Below are 18,917 nucleotides of genomic sequence, written 5' to 3'. Positions count from 1 at the left end.
ATCAACATCAACACGAAATAGAAAAAAATAAATAGTAGGCAAATCTAAGAAAAATAGGTAGACCAAGCGCCTATTAAGTAAAAACTTCATAACAAATCAAGAATGCAATACATGTATGGTCATTTGAGGGTAGGCAAGTGCTACGGTAAGTGCTATGTGCTAAGGTGGAGTCTGATTAGGTGAATCTTAAGATCACGCAGGAAGCTAGGAGTTCTAAGTGCAACTGGGAGTTTATTACACAGTTTGGAGGCCAGGAGGGCGAAGAGTCTAGGGCGAGTGGATCGTCCATCTGCCCCTGTGTCTTCTTAGAATAGCTGACATGATGCTGGTGTGGAATCACAGGCCATTAGATCCGTACACAGCAGAGAGCAGACAAGCTGCTTTGAGTTGATCTCTCTCCACGTTCTTTGACACTATGACCTAACTGTCGGGTGGACACCTTTTAGTCCAAAATGGTTACTCTTCGGGAAGTGGAAAAATAGATCCAATGTAAGTTATATTGTCACCAGCTCTCTCAAAACTAGTTTGTTTGTCCACTACTGTTGCTGTCCTTAGTCATGGCTGCCAGTTCCCACCTAATGTTGTGTGGGAGTCCCGACTGGTCCACACTGTACTGAATAACTGCTAGTTTGCATAACGACTTCAGACTAGGACTCAAGTCTAAGATGTACAGGGCATCGGGTGTGGAGTTTCCTACAAAGAGGATGACACGATCTCCCACCATGCAACAGCACATCCCTGCCATCCCATCCGGGCCTTTTCCCTTGGGCTCAACCTTCTTCCAGGAGAAGGTCTCTGGATTTAATTTCCACATATCATTGAAGATCTGGTTCCGGTTGTTGCTACCAAATATGTACAGCTCTCCATTGTAGGTAAAGGCTGAATGATCACAGCATCCTTCTGGAAGGAGTTGGGCAGAAGGTGTGCTCAGCCAGCAGTTGGTCTCGGTGTCAAACACTCTGATGATGTTGTAGTATAACTGTTCCCCCCGGCCCCCAAATACAAACATCTTTGTCCCGATGATGGTGGCAGAGTGATATACTGAAACACAAGGAGGAGTTCCTCTGGTGTTAATTAAAGACCAGACCATTATTGTGGTGTCCAACTTGTAGGTGTCATTATTGCATACAGACATCTGGGAGCTGTATCCTCCATGGACATACATGAGCTTCCCAAAGACACAGGCTGAGTGACCCCTCCTCCCCACTGGAACAGTCCCTGACACCTTGGGCTTCAACCACCCGTGGGTGTTGACATCAAATGCATAAAGAATGTTGCAGTATGATATTCTGTAACTAGAGCCCCCCCACATGTAAATGATATCATGTATCAGTACAGCTGTGTGGCCCCAGCGCCTGGAGGGAACCTCAACAGGACGTTCTCCTCTGCCAGTCGTCACTGGAGGCAACGTCCCCCAGCGCAAAGACACTGTGTTGAAGATGTGGACTTCAATCTGATCACTGTCATTCATGTTACTGTACCTTCCAAAACAGTAAACCTCGGGTTCCACAGGAACAGCAGCATTATGACAATATGTTGGTCCTTCCTTCAGACATATGGTCCACCTCAACATTTCACAAACAGTCGATGGTGAATAAAAGAAACCTCTTCAAGTGTTGTTGAAAGTTATGTGTTCTCTCTGCCACTTATATTGGTACAGTGTCAGTGTGATCTCCGATTACTGATGAAATGTTGATGATATCAGTCCTGTCCAATTATGGAGTTCCACCCGGCCTGGCGGAAATGGGCGCTCGACTGGGCACATACACTATCACTAGTAATAATGACTAGAAAGATGCAATTAGGAATTGCAAGTGTGGTTGCCTATTTATTGTCTGGGTAGCCAAATTGTCATGTGAAGCTTGACCAATCCTCAAGCTAGCACCATTCCCCCATTGAACTCAATTGCACACTGCTCGTTGCACACTGCTGCGTTTTTTCGGTCGAATACATGAGCAAATTTCGGAGCACGTAAATAAAGAAATCAACCTCACGTTATATCAATCACGTTTGCACACTGCTGGATGCACTGGGTCCCTTGCTCTCTCTATATTTCTCTCTCTCTCTCCTTGCCCTGAAAAACACATTTTGTCCTACTGGCAAACACACTAATAAATCTATAGCTGCAAGCAGCGATATCGGGGACTAAGGAATAAAGAAAGACCCACCCACTTTTAACCACCCCCACCCACCTCATCCACTTTCACCCACCTCGACCCACATTCACCTACCCCCACCCACCACTACCCACTTTCACCCACCTCCACCCACTATCAAACCCTTTACCCCCTTTCACCCACCTCCATCCAACTCCACCCACCACTTCCACCCACCTTCACCCATCTCCTACCACCTGCATCCACCTCCGCCCACTTTCACCCACCTCTACCCACTTTCACCACCTCCCGATTAGGGAGTCTTACTGGTAATATGTTCACGTGTCACATTGTAGATCAGCTTTTTTCCGAATAGTCAAATTAAGACATAGATCTTAAGTGGTTAATGTATGTTTGCATTAATAATAAAATGTACAAAGTATAAGAATTTAGTAAAGATGTCAAAATGATGTACGTACAGTAGGTCTACTGTATAGTGGAGAAAAGCTGAATGTTTAGGCTTTTATAATGTCCTATTTTATAAAGTCCTTACAGTGGCATAACCATGTGTATAACACATGTATAAATATGCCAGCAGATACACTTACACTACCGCAGCAATAGTAGCCTAAATCTGTATATATCTAGTGACATTATTTGTCATTATTATTAATTATTTGTTATACTTATTATGCCTTTTTACGTATTTCTTACACCATTTATTAACAAATTTAAAGGATAAGAACTATGAATTATGTTAGACTTCAATAAAACAAGTCTGTTTGTAGTAAAAAGCACTGTTTGTCTGCGGTCTGTTATAGTGTACAGGGCAGCAATGTCATGGAGGCCATGAAAGCCATGGCCCCCAGACCACAGTGGCCTTGATGCCCATGCCATGACACAACTGCCCCAGTTTCCCAGCTGGATAGCCATTCTGCACATCAGGCTCATTAAGGTTTCATTCTGGTCAAACAGACAGAGACAGGGTGCTGATTTTGTCCATGTTGGCTCACTGGAAACACTCTGCTACAGCAGTGGGTCTCAAAGTGGAGTCCATGGACCCTCATGGTTCCTTGAGGCGGTTCCAATGCCCCTTATGTAAGCCTTGCCGAGCCATGAGGCCCATAGAGCACGAGCCTATCTCTTGTTTCCTTAGCGTGAGACAGCTTGATGTAGCAGGCTACACACCCTGCACATGACTCTAGTCACAGGGATGTCCCCAATCCACCCCTTGATGCCGCATGCAAAGCAGGGAGGCTTGGGTCCCATTTTTCAGAGTCTTTGGTATGACCCAGCCAAGGATCGAACCCCGACCTCCCAGTCTCAGGGCGGACACTCTAACCACAAGGGAGAGTGTTTTCTGCTGGTGATTCAGTCCGAGTGTATCAAAGGGTGCGTTCGGAAATGTGCACCGGGTGTGGTTAGGGTTAGGGGTTAGGGTTAGGTTTAGGCATAGTTTTACTGAGGTTAAGGTTAGGTTTATGGTTAGGCATAGTTTTACTGAGGTTAGGGTTAGGATTACGGTTGGGTTTAGGCACTCACTACATGCACTGAGCACACACCCGGTGCGCATTTCCGAACGTACCCTTTGATACACTCGGACTGAATCACCTGCAGAAAACACTCTCCCCTAACCACAAGGTCACAGAGCTGGTGGCCCCTTACGTGTGTGTAACTCTGAGAGTGTACAAATGGAACCAAATGGACCCGAAAAGGCGAAAACTCAGTGTCATGGGTGTCACTCGGAGTTATGGGGGTCCTTGAAATTAAAACGTTTAAGAACCACTGTGCTACACTAAATGGAACAGAGCCTAGTATAATTCACACATGGGCGACATACTGTATGACCCGAGGGCTAGACTCCCGCCTTTTGACCATTTCAAGCTTGTGAAGTCCTGAAAAGTAGCCATGTATGGCCTACTTTTGCGCCAGCAGAGAGCGCCTTGTCAGGTTGCACTTGTTGATGGTTACGTCACCAAGTATGGGTGAAAGTTAGTCTGAGTCTCCATAACTCAGAGTTGTTGTTTTTTTTTCGCCACTAGGGGGAGGGTGAAAGTAAACTGATTTTCCTGGGGACCCCCAGCCTGGAAACCCTCTCAAGGAACCCTGGGGGTCCCTGGACCCCACTTTGAGAACCACTGCAGTGGGTGGCATATACATGTTTCCTGTTCTGGCTCATTTTCCCAAAGCTTCATTTGATTTACTACTCCTGAGCCAATAGCCCCTTTTCCACTGCTACTGTAGGTGGAACCAGAACTTTCAGGAACCTGAACCTATTCTTTTGGTTCTGGTTTTGTTTCCATTGCGTACGGCCTGGTTCCAGACAAGGTTCCTGGAACCTTTTTTAGGTCCTGCTCCTGAGGTAGAACTAAACTTGAATTCTGGGGACCTTTTTTTGGGACCTTCTCGGTTAGTTCTGGTTATAAACGTAAGCAGAACGTGGTCCCGGAACTTCACAGGTTCTTGAAAGTTATTGGTTCTGGAAAGTTCTGGTTCTAGTTCTAGGGTGGAAATGGGGCTAATGAAACAAAGCTAGGGTTCCGAACTGCCAATATGTGTTGTTTTTTTCTTTGCCTTTATTACTGTGGGAGAGTGCAATCATTCAATGCTCCAAGCAACAAAGGTGAACACCAAAAGAACAGTATTGCAGGCCTGCCAGGCCATTTGACAATTTTTGGAGGGGCGCTTCGCCGCTACCCACACCTGTGTGGCTGTGTTGCTCATTCCACGAATGCCAGATCCTTACAAGCTGTACCTTGTTGTAAAGGTGACAAATCAACGATAACAATGATATCAAACACAATACCATTTGGTATTTGCGACCGTAAGGTCGCAGTTTAGTATCAAAACCTCCACCGGCCGTCCGTCACGTCACACGTCACACCTTTGCCCTGCTCATATCTCCGCATCAGTATGACATCACACTGCTGACATCAGTATGAACCTTTGTGTACGTTGCTGTGGCAACAGTCTGTTGTTGCTGGTCTGTTAGTGTACGTTAGCAACCACCTTGGCAACCATGGTTTTACCCTAGCAACCAACTGTTTACCCTAGCAACCAACTGTTTACCATAGCAACCATGTTTTTTTACCCTAGCAACCAACTGTTTACCATAGCAACCATTTTTTTACCCTAGCAACCAACTGTTTACCATAGCAACCATGTCTTTTTTTTACCTTAGCAACCAACTGTTTACCATAGCAACCATGTTTTTTACCCTAGCAACCAACTAAAACAAACTTTTGGCCTATTTGTGGAGATAAGCGCTTATCTCCCGATTAGGGAGTCTTACTGGTATTAAAGGGGAGATATAATGGACTGAATGTTGGCAAATGTTGGGTCGGCGCTATACCCACCCACACGTTTGGCTGTGCTGCTCATTCCACGAATGCCCGATGCTTACAAACTGTACCTCGTTGTAAAGGTGACGAATCAATGATAAAAATGATATAAAACACAATACAAAAATTGGTATTATTAAAGGGGAGATATAATGGACCGAAGTCAAGTTTCCTTTCTTTTTGTGCTGAGTTTATATGCACAGAGAACTTAACATGAGTCTTAAAATGGTGTAAAATGAGGGGTCCGTGATGGTGTATCGCGTATGCGTATCAGACTGACAGAGGGTCCTTGAATCAGAATCAGTGCTGCTGTCTGTGTGTCTGTGCAGCGCGTTGGCTCTTTAAACGGGAGTTCTCCGGCATGGGAGGGGGGAGGATGGAGAGTGGGTTCATCGGGTTCACCCTAGTTATCTGAAGCAGGCGCCCTTGCCTGGATTGGACGACTCTCTCTTTACACACACACACACACGCACGCACGCGCACACACACACACACACACACACACACACACACACACACACACACACACGGCAGGAAGGAAGGAAGGAAGGAATGGAGGAACGCAGAAGTATCATCGGCGTGAATTGCGACGTGAAAACGGGGTAAAAAAAAGGACGCGCTGCGTTTTTTATGCAAACGCAAAAAAAGAAGACGTCCGAAAAAACCGTCGCGTCTGACCTTTAATCAGCAGGACAGGCTGCTACCCCCCCACACACCCCCCCCTTTCGGTTTGGAACGCGCCGAACTCGGGTCATTTGAGGTAGGGAGCTCGTGGACACACACACACAGGCACGCACGCACACATGCACACAACAGGATGCCACCACATTATTAGTATTATCAGCGGTTTCGGCTTTTTGTCCCTTTCTTTTCCTTCTTCTTTCCCCCCACTTTAAAGTCTTCGTCTTCCACGCATTATTGTTGTCTCTTGGCGTGGAAAGAAAAGACAAAAAGACATGCGGGGAGCATCGGCGGTGGAATTCTTCTTCTCGACATCATGATGGCTGATGCCTGTTCCAGAGGGATGGAGCGTGGAGGAGGTGGTGGTGGAGGAGGCAGACCGGGAAGGATGCTCCAACCGGCCGGGGACGCGGCGGCGGTGCACCGAGCGGCGGTGTATCCCCAGCACTACGTCCACACGGCGGCCACGTCGCAGCAGCAGCAGGGGGCCGGCGGTGGTGGTGGAGGAGGTGGTGGAGGAGGAGGTGGTGGTGGTAAGGAAGGCCCCTTGTCACAATTCTTACATAACGTAATTATTTCATTTTTTTTCTTAGATCGTCATGATCGTTTTCCCCATGTTGAAAAAGAACGGTTCTGAAAGAATGGTAGGTATAGGAATTGTGGGAAATACAGATCTGCAAGCTCAGCCGTGAGCTTGCAGATGGGATATTTCCACAATTTGTATTTGCTCTGTGCAATTTTTATTTACGAAGCCCTATAGCCGCACAGAAATGTGATTTGATCATGTTCAATACCAAAAACACATCATTCATAGCAATAATCTTTGTGTAGGCTATTTGTGTGTATATTTCCACTATTTTTAAACAATTTTGAAAGTATGATATTAAAAATAATGTGTTTGTCATAGGCTTTTTGTCCTGTGTAATGTTTGTTTTGAAAGAAATTAGATTTTTCGAATATTAAAATGCCCCAAAAATAAACGAATAAAATCGAATTGAAATCGTTGATCGAAATCATTTGTGTGACAAATAACCGCCAACTTAAATTCCCTGAACCCCCGTGACACGCCAGGCGGTGGCGCTGTGGACATCCAGGAGCTGGCGTCCAAGCGCGTGGACGTCCAGAAGAAGCGCTTCTACCTGGACGTGAAGCAGAGCGCCCGCGGCCGCTTCCTGAAGATCGCCGAGGTGTGGATCGGCCGCGGGCGGCACGACAACGTCCGCAAGAGCAAGCTGACGCTGTCCATGAGCACGGCGCCCGACCTGCGCTACGCGCTGGGCGACTTCATCGACTACTACGCCCGCATCGGCCTGCGTAGTGGGGGAGGCAGCGCCGCGGCCACGCACCGGTAAGGCCTTAAACATGTGTGGGTCACGGACACGGACCAAGTTTTATAGGTCACGACTCAAGTAATTAAGAAGTGGTGAAAATAGCAAATCTACAAGTTGCCTGGCTCCAGCCCATAGACCGGCCCACTCTCTGAGCGGACTGGTTCTCTTGTTCTGGTGTTGCGTAATGAACCTAGAGTTTCTCTGGTCTGAGGAAAGACCAGGCCAATGAGAGTCGGAGCCTCGGAGGAGGGGGTGGGTCTAACGAGACAGCAAATCAGCAGAAACAGAAAATCAACAGAAACAGTGGAGGCAGGGGGAGCTCAGCCAGAGCTCTTAATTGCTCCCTTTGAACTTCAAAGGGGGTTGTGCACCAAGTGTCAATTCCTCGTTAGTGATCTCTCTAATCAATGAAAGCATCAAAGACAACGACCTGTTTGATGCCTGTCATAGAGGGGAGGGGGAGGGGGAATGTTTTCGTGTACACACAAGTCAAACAACCCCTCCCACCAGATCTCTTGTGATTGGGAATTTCAAATTTCAAATCCTCTCCCCTTTGAAATCTCTTGTCAATGGGACAATGTCAGACTCAAGCTTCAACGCAGAGTCTGAATTCAGGCTAAATCTGCAAGTGCTTGTAGATCTGCTGTTTTCACTAGTTTGGGTCCCGGGCTAACGTCTAATATCTCTTTTGGGTCATGAGCTAAAAAGTTTGCAAACCACTGAGTTACAGAATCGTCTTGATCGGGATTATTTGAGCTAATTATTTATTTTTGTTTTATTTGTGCATGGCTAATTGTCAGAATGGTTTCCATCCCTCCGTATAAATTCAGAGGTTGACAAATCACGCCTCACAACGCATTGCAATGTGATGCGCTGTTGATGAACTATTTTAACTATAGCTAGAGTATAAAAAAAGAATAAATAGGCCCATATGGCCTGGTTTGATCATTTGGTACCCGTCATTGTCAGTGATTTCTTTGTATTATTATTAGTTCTTTGTCATATCTGCCCTGCACACATTGCAGGGCAGATGTTGCAATGTTCAGTGACAAAAACACTATCAAATCATTAACCTAAATAGACCACTGACGTCACTGCCGCTAGATGGCGCTATTACCCGCGTTCACATTGTTATTTCTTTAATTGATGTAGTTACTGTATGGCAGTGTTGCCAGGTCTGCTCGTTCTAAGCGTCTTTGATCCTGTTTTCCTATAATGTTGCTAGTTGTGGGTTGCTTATTTGGCCTTGCTTTCAACATTCTTTTAGAAAATAACTAATGTAATAGAGCTCAATAGGTGGAACTGATCGCTTCTTTTGGGCTTATTTCATAGACCCGCTTGTTTCACTCACAGAATCTGGCAACCGGAGGACGGAAGCGGAGATGTGGTGTTTTTTCCTGCTCTCACCAAAACAATACTCGCACTATAACTAGCAACGGTAAAATGTCTCTGGCTTATTTAGGCTTGCTTCTGGAAAGTTCTGCACTGTAGCAGACTAGACTTTGGTATATTCTAGTGGAGGATTTACCACCGACCGCAAGCACCGACTGAACATGCTTAGTTTTCCATCGATGGGTTCCGCCAGCCCTATCGACGGCAATCGCCTCTTGCCGACAAGCTGCCGATGGCTTCCTGTCGGCAAGAACGCTTTCCGACAGGGATTCGTGGGAGATTCTGTGCGGTTAAGACCGCTTCATATAAGAATTGTGTTCCAAAAATAAACAGACCACATCAGCGATTTTACTGTAATGGATATGAATCCTTGACTAAAGGTAGAAATGTAAATGTTTACCCAATAAACAATAAACGCTTGGAACAAGTCAAACAAAACCCAACGATTACATTTCCCATGAACGCGGTTGGTAGGGAACAGTGATTTCAAACTCAGAAGTGTCCCGGAAGTGTAGTTTCCGACTTTTCCTTGCCGTATTAACAAAATCTTCTCCAGAAACAGGATATATCAAATATGAATGAATACCAAACGATGCCTGATCTAGGATTCCCTTATAGCATACATGGGCAACTGGCAGCCTGGGGGCCACATGCGGCCCCCATATTCACTTAATGCGGCCCGCAGGTTAATATCGGAATACTAATATATTTTGATTTCAGCTGTTACAATTCCAAACATGCAAACATGACCCACTTTACTTCCTTCAGACTATAATAGTAGCTTAATGACTAGTATAGTAGTAATATATAGGATTTGTATTTAAGTTCATAAAGTTAACATGAGTATAACTAAATGGATTCAAAATGTAATATAAATGTTGCATTTCAGGATTTCAATACAAAAAATAACAATGTGAACCTGGGTTCACTGCCATCTAGCGGCAGTGACATCAGGACATGTTAAACCATTTAGAACAGGTACACATTATTGTGTATCATTATTTTATGCTTTAACAGCTTTAGCAGATATACAAGCTCACAGAGCTTGTAGATCTGCTATTGAAAAATCGTGAAAAATTATTATTTTTACCCGATTCTATAAGTGTCTTTTGAATCCGTCTAAGACTTTTTGAAAAAACCTATGTTTCTATGTCAGCAATCTGGCCAGCCATCGTCAAAGAAAAGGTCCTTTTCACTTAAATGGAGCTCAGTTAGTCTGTTCTTGAGAGACTACTATGTCATTGGTTCTCAAACCTTTTCATGTGAAGGACCCCCAAAATGATATATATTTGGCCACGGACACCCATCTCAAAATATTTAGTTCCAGGGACCACCCAGAAGCAAAATTTGAGATACAAAACGTTCGCTTTGAAAATACATATATTCAAAGATTTGCACACATTTTCACGACTTTTTCAAAAATAGCAGATCTACAAGCTCACAGCGCGGCACTCGGTGCCGCGCTGTGAGCTTGTATATCTGCTATTTTTCACTGGTTAAAGCATTCAATAATTCTAGGCCTAAATGTATGAAACTGTCAACTGAAATGTCCTCATGTGACAGCTCCACTCACCGGCCGGACGTGGTGCAGAGCAACGGCCAGCAGGCCCGGGGCGCCCTGCCCCCGCACGACGGCACCGACGAGCCCCGCCGCCGCCGGCAGGCCGAGCGCCGCGCCGCGTCCTCCGCGTCGCCCACCGGCTCGGACCCGCCGTCCGAGCCCGAGGAGCAGCCGCACAGCGGCGCCACTCCCCACCGCGTGCTGAAGAGCGAGCTGATCGAGCGGGACAACCGCAAGTACTACCTGGACCTCAAGGTAGGGATGCAAATGATTGATTCTTTCATTAATTGAAAGTTCATAACCTTATCGATCGATTCATCAATTAATTGATAAGCGGCGTTTTTTTAGGACCAAAAGGAAAATTCTTGTCCAAAAACAAAGATTAGTGCAGAAACATAATTGCCTCGATGTATATAACTTTAACGAGCGTCAGCGAGCTTCAGCTGGACACACACACACACACACACACACACACACACACACACACACACACACACACACACACACACACTGCAGTGCAGTGCAGTGCTCTGAGGTTAGGGTTAGGATTAGGGTTAGGTTTAGGCATAGTTTTAACTGAGGTTAGGGTTAGGGTTAGGATTAGGGTTAGGTTTAGGCATAGTTTTACTGAGGTTAGGGTCAGGATTAGGGTTAGGTTTAGGCATAGTAGCATTCACCAGGTTAGCATTCACCAGCATGGGACTAATGGGAGCAATGGAGGAAAAATGAGACGTGGGACCAAATGCAGTCAAATGCCCCACCAACTGAGCAGCTCCCCAATGACATCGGGTTCTTCCAGGGACTGCCCATAAGGTGAACTAAAACAAGCGCTCCGGTCCCAATCTTACTGGTACCTCAAACAAACTAACATATATATGTATATATATATATAATATATATATATAAAGCGCAAGCGAGGGGCACCCGCTGGCCTATTGGTCAAGGCGCATACCACATACAGTACTAGGCTATGATGCCTGCTTGTGTCGCTGGTTCGATTCCCGATCCGGACGACCTTTGCCACATGTCATTCCCCATCTCTCTCCCCATTTCCTGTCAGTCTACTATCCTATCAAATAAAGGCATAAAAAGCCCCCAAACCCCCCCAAAAAAACAAATATAAAGTGCAAGCGCAAAATAAAGCGCAAGAGTGTGTCCAAATAATTACCAAAATAATGGCATCCCAAGTGTTAACGGCCATGAATCAATGTTAGATTAACTGTTAACCTCCCTGCCTCAAGGAGAACCAGCGTGGCCGCTTCCTGCGCATCCGGCAGACGGTGAGCAAGGCCCACGGCACCATCGGCTACTACGGCCAGCAGGGCATCGAGCAGACCATCGTGCTCCCGGCGCAGGGCCTCATCGAGTTCCGCGACGCGCTGTCGCAGCTCATCGACGACTACGGCGACGACGACGGCGGCGGCGACCAGCGCGGCAGCGGCATCGGCGGCCTCAAGGGGGAGGACGACCCGCACCCGGAGCTGCCGGACGCCGCGTCCTTCCGCGTGGACAACAAGCGCTTCTACTTCGACGTGGGCTCCAACCGCTACGGCGTCTTCCTGAAGATCAGCGAGGTGCGGCAGCCGTACCGCAACACCATCACCGTGCCGCTCAAGGCCTGGGCGCGCTTCGGCGAGAACTTCCTGCGCTACGAGGAGGAGATGCGCCGCATCTTCGCCTCCGGCCACAAGGACAAGAGGACAGACGTGGCCCTGGGCGGCGCCGGCGGCGGCGGAGACAGCGAGGAACACGAGGATTGACGTGGTTTGAGACGCGCCAAGCGGCGGTAAGGTCGGGAGCGTGGGACGGGACATTTCCACTCGGTTTGATGTGATCAATACGTTTGGTTGTACTGTACTGTATACGACTATTGTCAACATGCACTTTCCCCACTAGAAACCGAATTCATTAATGCTGGTACGTTCTACCCCCTCGAAAAAAATTATAATATTGTGGCACGGTTCTTTTTCCCCGTAATGTAGGCTAATTCAATAAGTGAAACTTTCATAATATTACAGATGTTTCCTGTTGAGTTGAGGCACATTTCACCCAGGTTTTACATTGCAGGTGCTTTTTGAGAGTGACAAAATAAGAAGACCTGTGTGACATGTGTGATCTGGGCAGCTTGCCCCAGGAAATGTGCCAATCTCAACAGGAAACAATGGTGTATATTTGTCACAAACAAAGTGAAATACTCCAATACTTATCTTGATAATTGAGGCATAGAGTTAATCCAGTATCTCAAAATATTAGAATTTTACATGAGACCAATTCAAAATATCTTTATTATGTACATGTATTTACTTTTTGAATTAGTTTACCAAAAAGAATTAGAAGGAAGCTTTCCACAATATTCTAATGTTTTGGACTGCACCTGTAGTCTACCAATGAATTGGTGTCTACTGGTATTGATTTTGCACAATGACATTATCATGCTTATTATGGGATGGTGGTGTGAATATGTGTATGTTTGGGGGATAGGATTCCTCTTTCAACATTTTAAAAGACAAAGGGTTAATAATATTAAGAGGAATCCTCCAAAAGAGGCGGGTCGTGGGCTGCGCGCATGGCTGCGTGTGAGCAAGCTCGGATAAAAAAAAAAAGAAAAAAGGGAAAGAACGAGTATAATGATGCTTTTTATTTTATTTTATCTACAGCACATACACGTGTGTGATCATACGGATGGATACCAAGACCGTTAATCCACTCATTATTGTTACCATAAAGAAAACTACAAGTGATATTTAATATTTAAGTTATTTTACGCTTAATTTGGCATTAGCCACGATTCTATTAAATATGTGAATCAAAGTAATGCTGAATTTACCGTTGTATGACGTGCGTTTCTCGCCGGAAGTCTCTGATGTAGAAGATCAGCTATTTTCGGAGAGCGATGCGTAATGCAACTAACGCCTTATTTATACTTAGTTATACACGATGTCACGCACTGAAAATATCTGATCTATAAGCTCAGAAACGCGAAAGTTTTCAGTGCGCAACACAATACACAACCAAGTATAAATCCGGCTGTAACCCTTCCTTATAAGGGACAAATCCGTGCACATTACTGCTTAGTTAACACTTAATTCATGATTAACCCCATCAACAAACCCACCACTAATTAATGATGAATACATGTATGCGTCAATCATTAATTAAGTGTTAATTAAGTGTATGGATTTGCCCCTTATGAGGAAGTGCTAATCGGGCTAAATATAACTCGAAAGACGTACCATATGGGCCCAACTTGTAATTGCATCATTATAAGTTGTTATTATCTGAAAAACGGACACACACAATGTTCAATGCCTAAGGAGAGGTATTTTAATGTGAAATGTTATCTTAAGTATATGGCCTTAACACATCGGGTGCCCGGATGTATGACGTGTGTGTGTTTGCTGGTGCCCATGGCAACGCGTCATTTTACCTACCGGCGAGAGTACTGGCGAGAAAAGTAATCCGAGTAAATGTAATCGGAGTATGTCCTGTTTATTTCGCGAAAATCTTCTCTTTCAGTCAGGACCGTTTTTTATCAATTCTGAGCCACATTGTTTGTGTGACGGCCGGTAGAAGAGGCTGCCGTTTTGAGAAAAAAATGAAAAAAAGAAGAGAATCCGTAGAAAACAGCACTTTTGTGCAGCCGCTAGACAGGAAGTCAACGAGGCCGACGGCGCGTCCGGGTGACGTAATTGCGCGCTGCATGTTGGGAAATGGAGTTTGTTTCATCACCGCGGTAGCCAAGTACAGTAGCACAGTACAGTATAGTTTACTGTACAACGCGTCAAACGCGTCGTTGGGCCCTCGTAAAGATCAAAGAGATTGACGCGTTAACACCTCGTGGGCACCCGGTGTGTTAACAACAGCTGGTCTTAAAGGATACTTGATACCTTTACTTGAAACACTGAGATCTCCACCTTATTGCAGCTATATTTCTAACAATGTCCCTATAAGACTGAGACAGACAGCACAGCCGCTGCGCTGATACCTCCATAACAAATGGGATTTCATTTGTCTTGAATGCACTCATTACTGTGTAGGACGGTCCCTGTTTTGATAGGCTAGTACTCCACTTTATTCTACTTCATTCGTTTTTATTATATATATTTTTTAATCATGTGGTGCTATAGGACAATGTCTGTGTTTCAAAAAAAAGAAAAAGTTTGAAAATTAGCAGAAAATCCACACACACACACACACAAAAAAAAAAGTTGTTTGAAAGCCATATCATTTTGCATTTGGTCACCGATCCCTTTGTCGAGTTAGAAAAAGGGCAGGTCGTATTGAAACTTGCTGGTAGGCCAGTGGAGCGACGGCAACAGAATCTCGGGGGCCGGTCACATCGGACACTGTTTGTCGGCCGCAAAACGCAGGGCTTTTCTTGTGCAGTCTATACAAAGCAGAGCCGCTCGCAGATTCTTCCTGTCTTGAAGCTGCCTGCCGCTCACTTTCAGGTGAAACATTGCTGTCATCTGGACCAGGAGTGCATAAATATAAGGCGGCCTGCGACACAAAAGCAGCCAACAAAATGCTTTCATTCGCATTGATATCAGTTACAAAAAAGACGCTCACCGAGGCTAAAACAGTGTCTAGTGTGAGCGGGCCTTTAGACCTTTTTTACTACAGCCCTTTTGACATGAAATAGCCAGTAGCGTAGGGTTAGGGTAGGGCGTTACCAATACTCCTACTTATCCCTAACCCTAACCCTAAGTAATGAGACGTCGGACTGACGTGTGCCCCCCATGATTCGACCCGGTGTTTTAAGCAACATGACTCCCCTGTGTCACACATTTAGATGAAACCCAAGACGCAAAAAAAACAAAACAAAAAAACTATTAAACAGTTAAAACGATGGAGGTATGCTGTCTGAAGCGGACGAGAGACACCACTAAGCCAGCCAGCCGTAAGGCATTGGCCGAATATCGAGTTTCAGAGCACTTAAATACAAAAATCAACCTATTATGTCAATCACCTTTGCACACTGCCGCCCGTTATTTCGTATCCACCTCTTTCCGCGGGAATTTACTGGAGAATTCTTTGCACCACACTTCCAGTTAACTGCAGACATACAAGCTCACGTCGCGTCGCAGATGCAACCGTTGTGAGCTTGTAGATCTCAACAATTTTCGGACCAGGGTTGATTTTTTCTGATTTTCGCAGCTGTTGGCACTGGGTCCCTGCTTTCTCTCTCCTCTCTCTCTCCTTGGCCTGAAAAAAGTTTTTGCGGATTTCCAAAACGTACCAATGTGACTGCAACCACCTTACCGATAGGATCGGCATCGTAACTCATCGCTCCACCCAGTCAGCGTGTGGCGCTGCGGGTTCACCCGGCACGTCAAACGTTTGACTTATGGTCATATCCGCCCCAAGCCGTCTCCCGTTTGCCGCCTTGAGAGTGAGAATAGCGTAGGAGAACATAGCAGACCTATATCGTCGTTGTCCGGCGGGAACCTTGCATCTCCAAGTTTCAAATGTGTACATCTTTCGCAAAGTAAAGCCCTGCTTCATCATACAAGGCCGTCGCACAAAAGTAGTGAATACAACCGATCTACAAGCACACAACGCCTCGCGGTGCGAGGCGTTGTGTGCTTGTAGATCGTCTGTTTTCACTAGTTTAAATCATTTTTAAAATGATAAATGCAAAACAAACGGTTTTGGACATACAAGGTTTTCACCCGACAACGACGATATGCTAGCTTGTAGATCTTCTATTTGTTGACAGGGCTGTGTCCGCCAAGGCATTTTTCTAGGACGGATAAATGTGTGCAATCAATCTGCAGTGGATATAATGACGAGCAACATAAAATCTGTCAACAGTAACACATCTACAGCATGCTACCCTACTGTTTCATGTCAAAATGGCTGCCGTGATGAACGGTCACTTTGGCTTATCGTCTTTGTTGCTCCGAAGGCCTCTGTCACCACAGGAACAGATGAAGGTTATTAAATGGCATAGGTCGTAAAGGGCTCAACATCGTGCTTAAACAGGGCTTTTAAAATAGTTCCTTGTGCTGTATTTACCAATGTGCTGTATTTGTAGGACGTACCATTTGTTTTGTTTTTTTATCCTTTTACGATTTTCTTTTCTTTCCATCGACGAGGACGCTATCAAGTTGTCTTTAGTCCTAACCGCTTAAACCCTCTGTACATCTTTGCAGCGGTGGAAAAAGTACTCAAATGTTTTACTTAAGTAAAAGTATCAATACTTCAATGTAGAAATACTCTGTTTTCCGTAGTTCATAATGTACTTGAGTAAAAGTACGAAAGTATTGGCATCAAAATGTACTTAAAGTACCAAAAGTAAAAGTACAAAATGTTTGAAAATGGTAGATCTACTACCAGTTTGTAGATTGTAGTACAGTAATTAAGTAAATGTACCTAGTTACTTTCCACCACTGCATCTTTGTATGTCAGATAGCGGAAATAACTAACCTACAAGATCACGAAAGATTGCAACGCTCGTGTAGCTGCTATTTTAGGCGACAGTTCGCCTGTTTTCGCCAAATGTGGCTAACGACTATTATGACATGCCCCAGTATATAGTAGGGGTGCTAGGGTTCAAGTGGTTAACATCCAATTGAACCATAGCATCCCTATACTAGGGTGAACAGTCGGCAGACATAGCCGGTCTACAAGCTCACAGCGTGCAGCGCGTTGTGTGAGCTTTTAGATTGACTACTGTTTCGGCAAAGAGATTTGTAGTAGAGCTAAAAACACAAGGGGACCCGTAGTATAGTTAAAACCCCGGGGGACCAACATATATGGGTTAATAACGTATAGGGTTTAAGTGGTTAACGTAATAACAAATCACACACACGCACGCACGCACACACACACACACACACACACACACACACACACACACACACACACACACACACACACACACACACACACACACACACACACACACACACCAAATGACTGCTTCGCAGATTTCTCAAAGATAAATGTCCACGTCCGGACGAAGCTACTGTATAATATAATATCATGGGTATAGGTTGATGCTGGGGAGAAAAAAAAGAGACAAAAACGACGTTAGTGTACAAATAGTTCTATTGTTGGCTGTCCAGTTTCTTGTTGTCTACAGAAAACAGATGCATGATGGTTGAACATAAGGATTAGTGGTTGTGTAACAATGTATACATTGTGGTTATGTTCTTTGGAATGGACTTTGATGGATTAGAGAGTCATTTCATTACAATTCCAACAAAGAAACAAACATCAGTATTTCAACGATAAGTCGAAACAATGTTTGTTTTGCTATCTATAGTGATGATCATACCGTATGTTTTATCTGAACCGACCCCGATACAAATTAATTGTTAGATTTGTTTGTGTATTTGCACATCAGAGCGTAAGCTCTGTGCACAGCAACAGTTGGAGTGTTACCGGTCCATTTTGGTTCCATTTGTACACTCAAATTAAATAGATGTTACTGTGTATACAGTACTATATACTGTGTAGGGCCATTGCATTTGGCTTTTAGATGCAGGCCTTAATGACAAATGCAGAACCTTTGAGTTAAACTTGAATTCTTGCCTCAACAATTATATGGACAGAATGACGTAAACATTTGTCTAGAATATTAAGAGGATTATACAGAGACGCATACAGTGGTATCCTGCAAAAAACAAAGTCTTTAATCTCTTCCCAAACAAGCACTTTAAAAAAAAAAGAACTGCTGCTTTTGACGTTGAAGGACCACTGAGGGTTAATTTATACCTCGTCACATGACAAAAGTGACATATTTTTGACTGAAAAACGTGTCGACTTGACACGTGATGAAGTTAAAATTAGCCTTAAGACCCATTCTGTTTCGTTTCGTTCATGATGACAATCAAATGAAGATTCTAGCCATGAAATTATACTCCTAGATGGGGCATCCAATTCACTTTAGTAAAACATTCCAAGGTAGAGATGGTTTAGAACTTGGTTCAGAAGGTATAGTGGTGATTCACCAACTTGGTTAAGATGGTAAAGATGGTTCAGGACTTGGATAAGAAGGTATAGATGTTCTATGGCTGTTCAAGCTAGGTGTTGCACTTGTATTTACCACTGTGATTCCTTTGAGATGATAAGATAATCCTGCTTCTACAAATCATATCCTCTTCAATCAGATGAACAGATGAGCTTAAGCAACGTTCCTGTTTAAAGGAATAGTTCTGTTTCTTTTTTTTACATTTGGATTTGATATCACACATCCCTTGTAAAAAAACACTTTTAGGCGTTACTCAAACTTTTACTTGGGTAAAATTACAAATGTATTAGCGACAACATATATTCACAGTACCAAATGTAAAAGTACTCAATTTGTAGAGTTAAAAAGATTGAAAGATTGAAATACTCAAAGTAAAGTAAAATTACGTCAAGGTGGTTATTTTCATCACTGGTTTTAAATCATCACTACACTACTGTTACAGAGGAAAGTCCAATGCTATCTAAAAAATGGATGCCGGCTAGCTCAAGCCCATTTGTTTCAATTCATTTATAAAAAGGAAATTGTTGTCTTAGCTAG

General features: G+C 44.4%; 2 protein-coding genes across 2 annotated transcripts; one reads left to right on the top strand and one right to left on the bottom strand.

The window, feature by feature from the left end:
* Window positions 1–520: 520 nt before the first annotated feature.
* LOC308299943 (kelch domain-containing protein 3-like) lies at window positions 521–1,471 on the bottom strand (the record flags this gene model as incomplete). Its single annotated transcript, XM_080743719.1, has 1 exon — window positions 521–1,471. The coding sequence occupies one exon, from the start codon at window positions 1,469–1,471 to the stop codon at window positions 521–523; it is 951 nt and encodes a 316-aa protein (XP_080599845.1).
* A 4,963-nt stretch (window positions 1,472–6,434) lies between these two features.
* On the top strand, window positions 6,435–12,162 carry purg (purine-rich element binding protein G; the record flags this gene model as incomplete). The annotated part of the gene is made up of 4 exons (XM_080743718.1): window positions 6,435–6,660; window positions 7,190–7,466; window positions 10,582–10,657; window positions 11,644–12,162. 4 exons carry the CDS (start codon window positions 6,435–6,437, stop codon window positions 12,160–12,162), a joined length of 1,098 nt encoding a protein of 365 aa, XP_080599844.1.
* Window positions 12,163–18,917: the final 6,755 nt, after the last annotated feature.

This window comes from Nannobrachium achirus (assembly GCF_963921795.1).
Source record: "Nannobrachium achirus genome assembly, chromosome: 15".
Taxonomy (NCBI): Eukaryota; Metazoa; Chordata; class Actinopteri; order Myctophiformes; family Myctophidae; genus Nannobrachium; species Nannobrachium achirus.
Note: the sequence above shows the minus strand (reverse complement) of the source record. Positions and strands in the feature narration are given on the sequence as shown.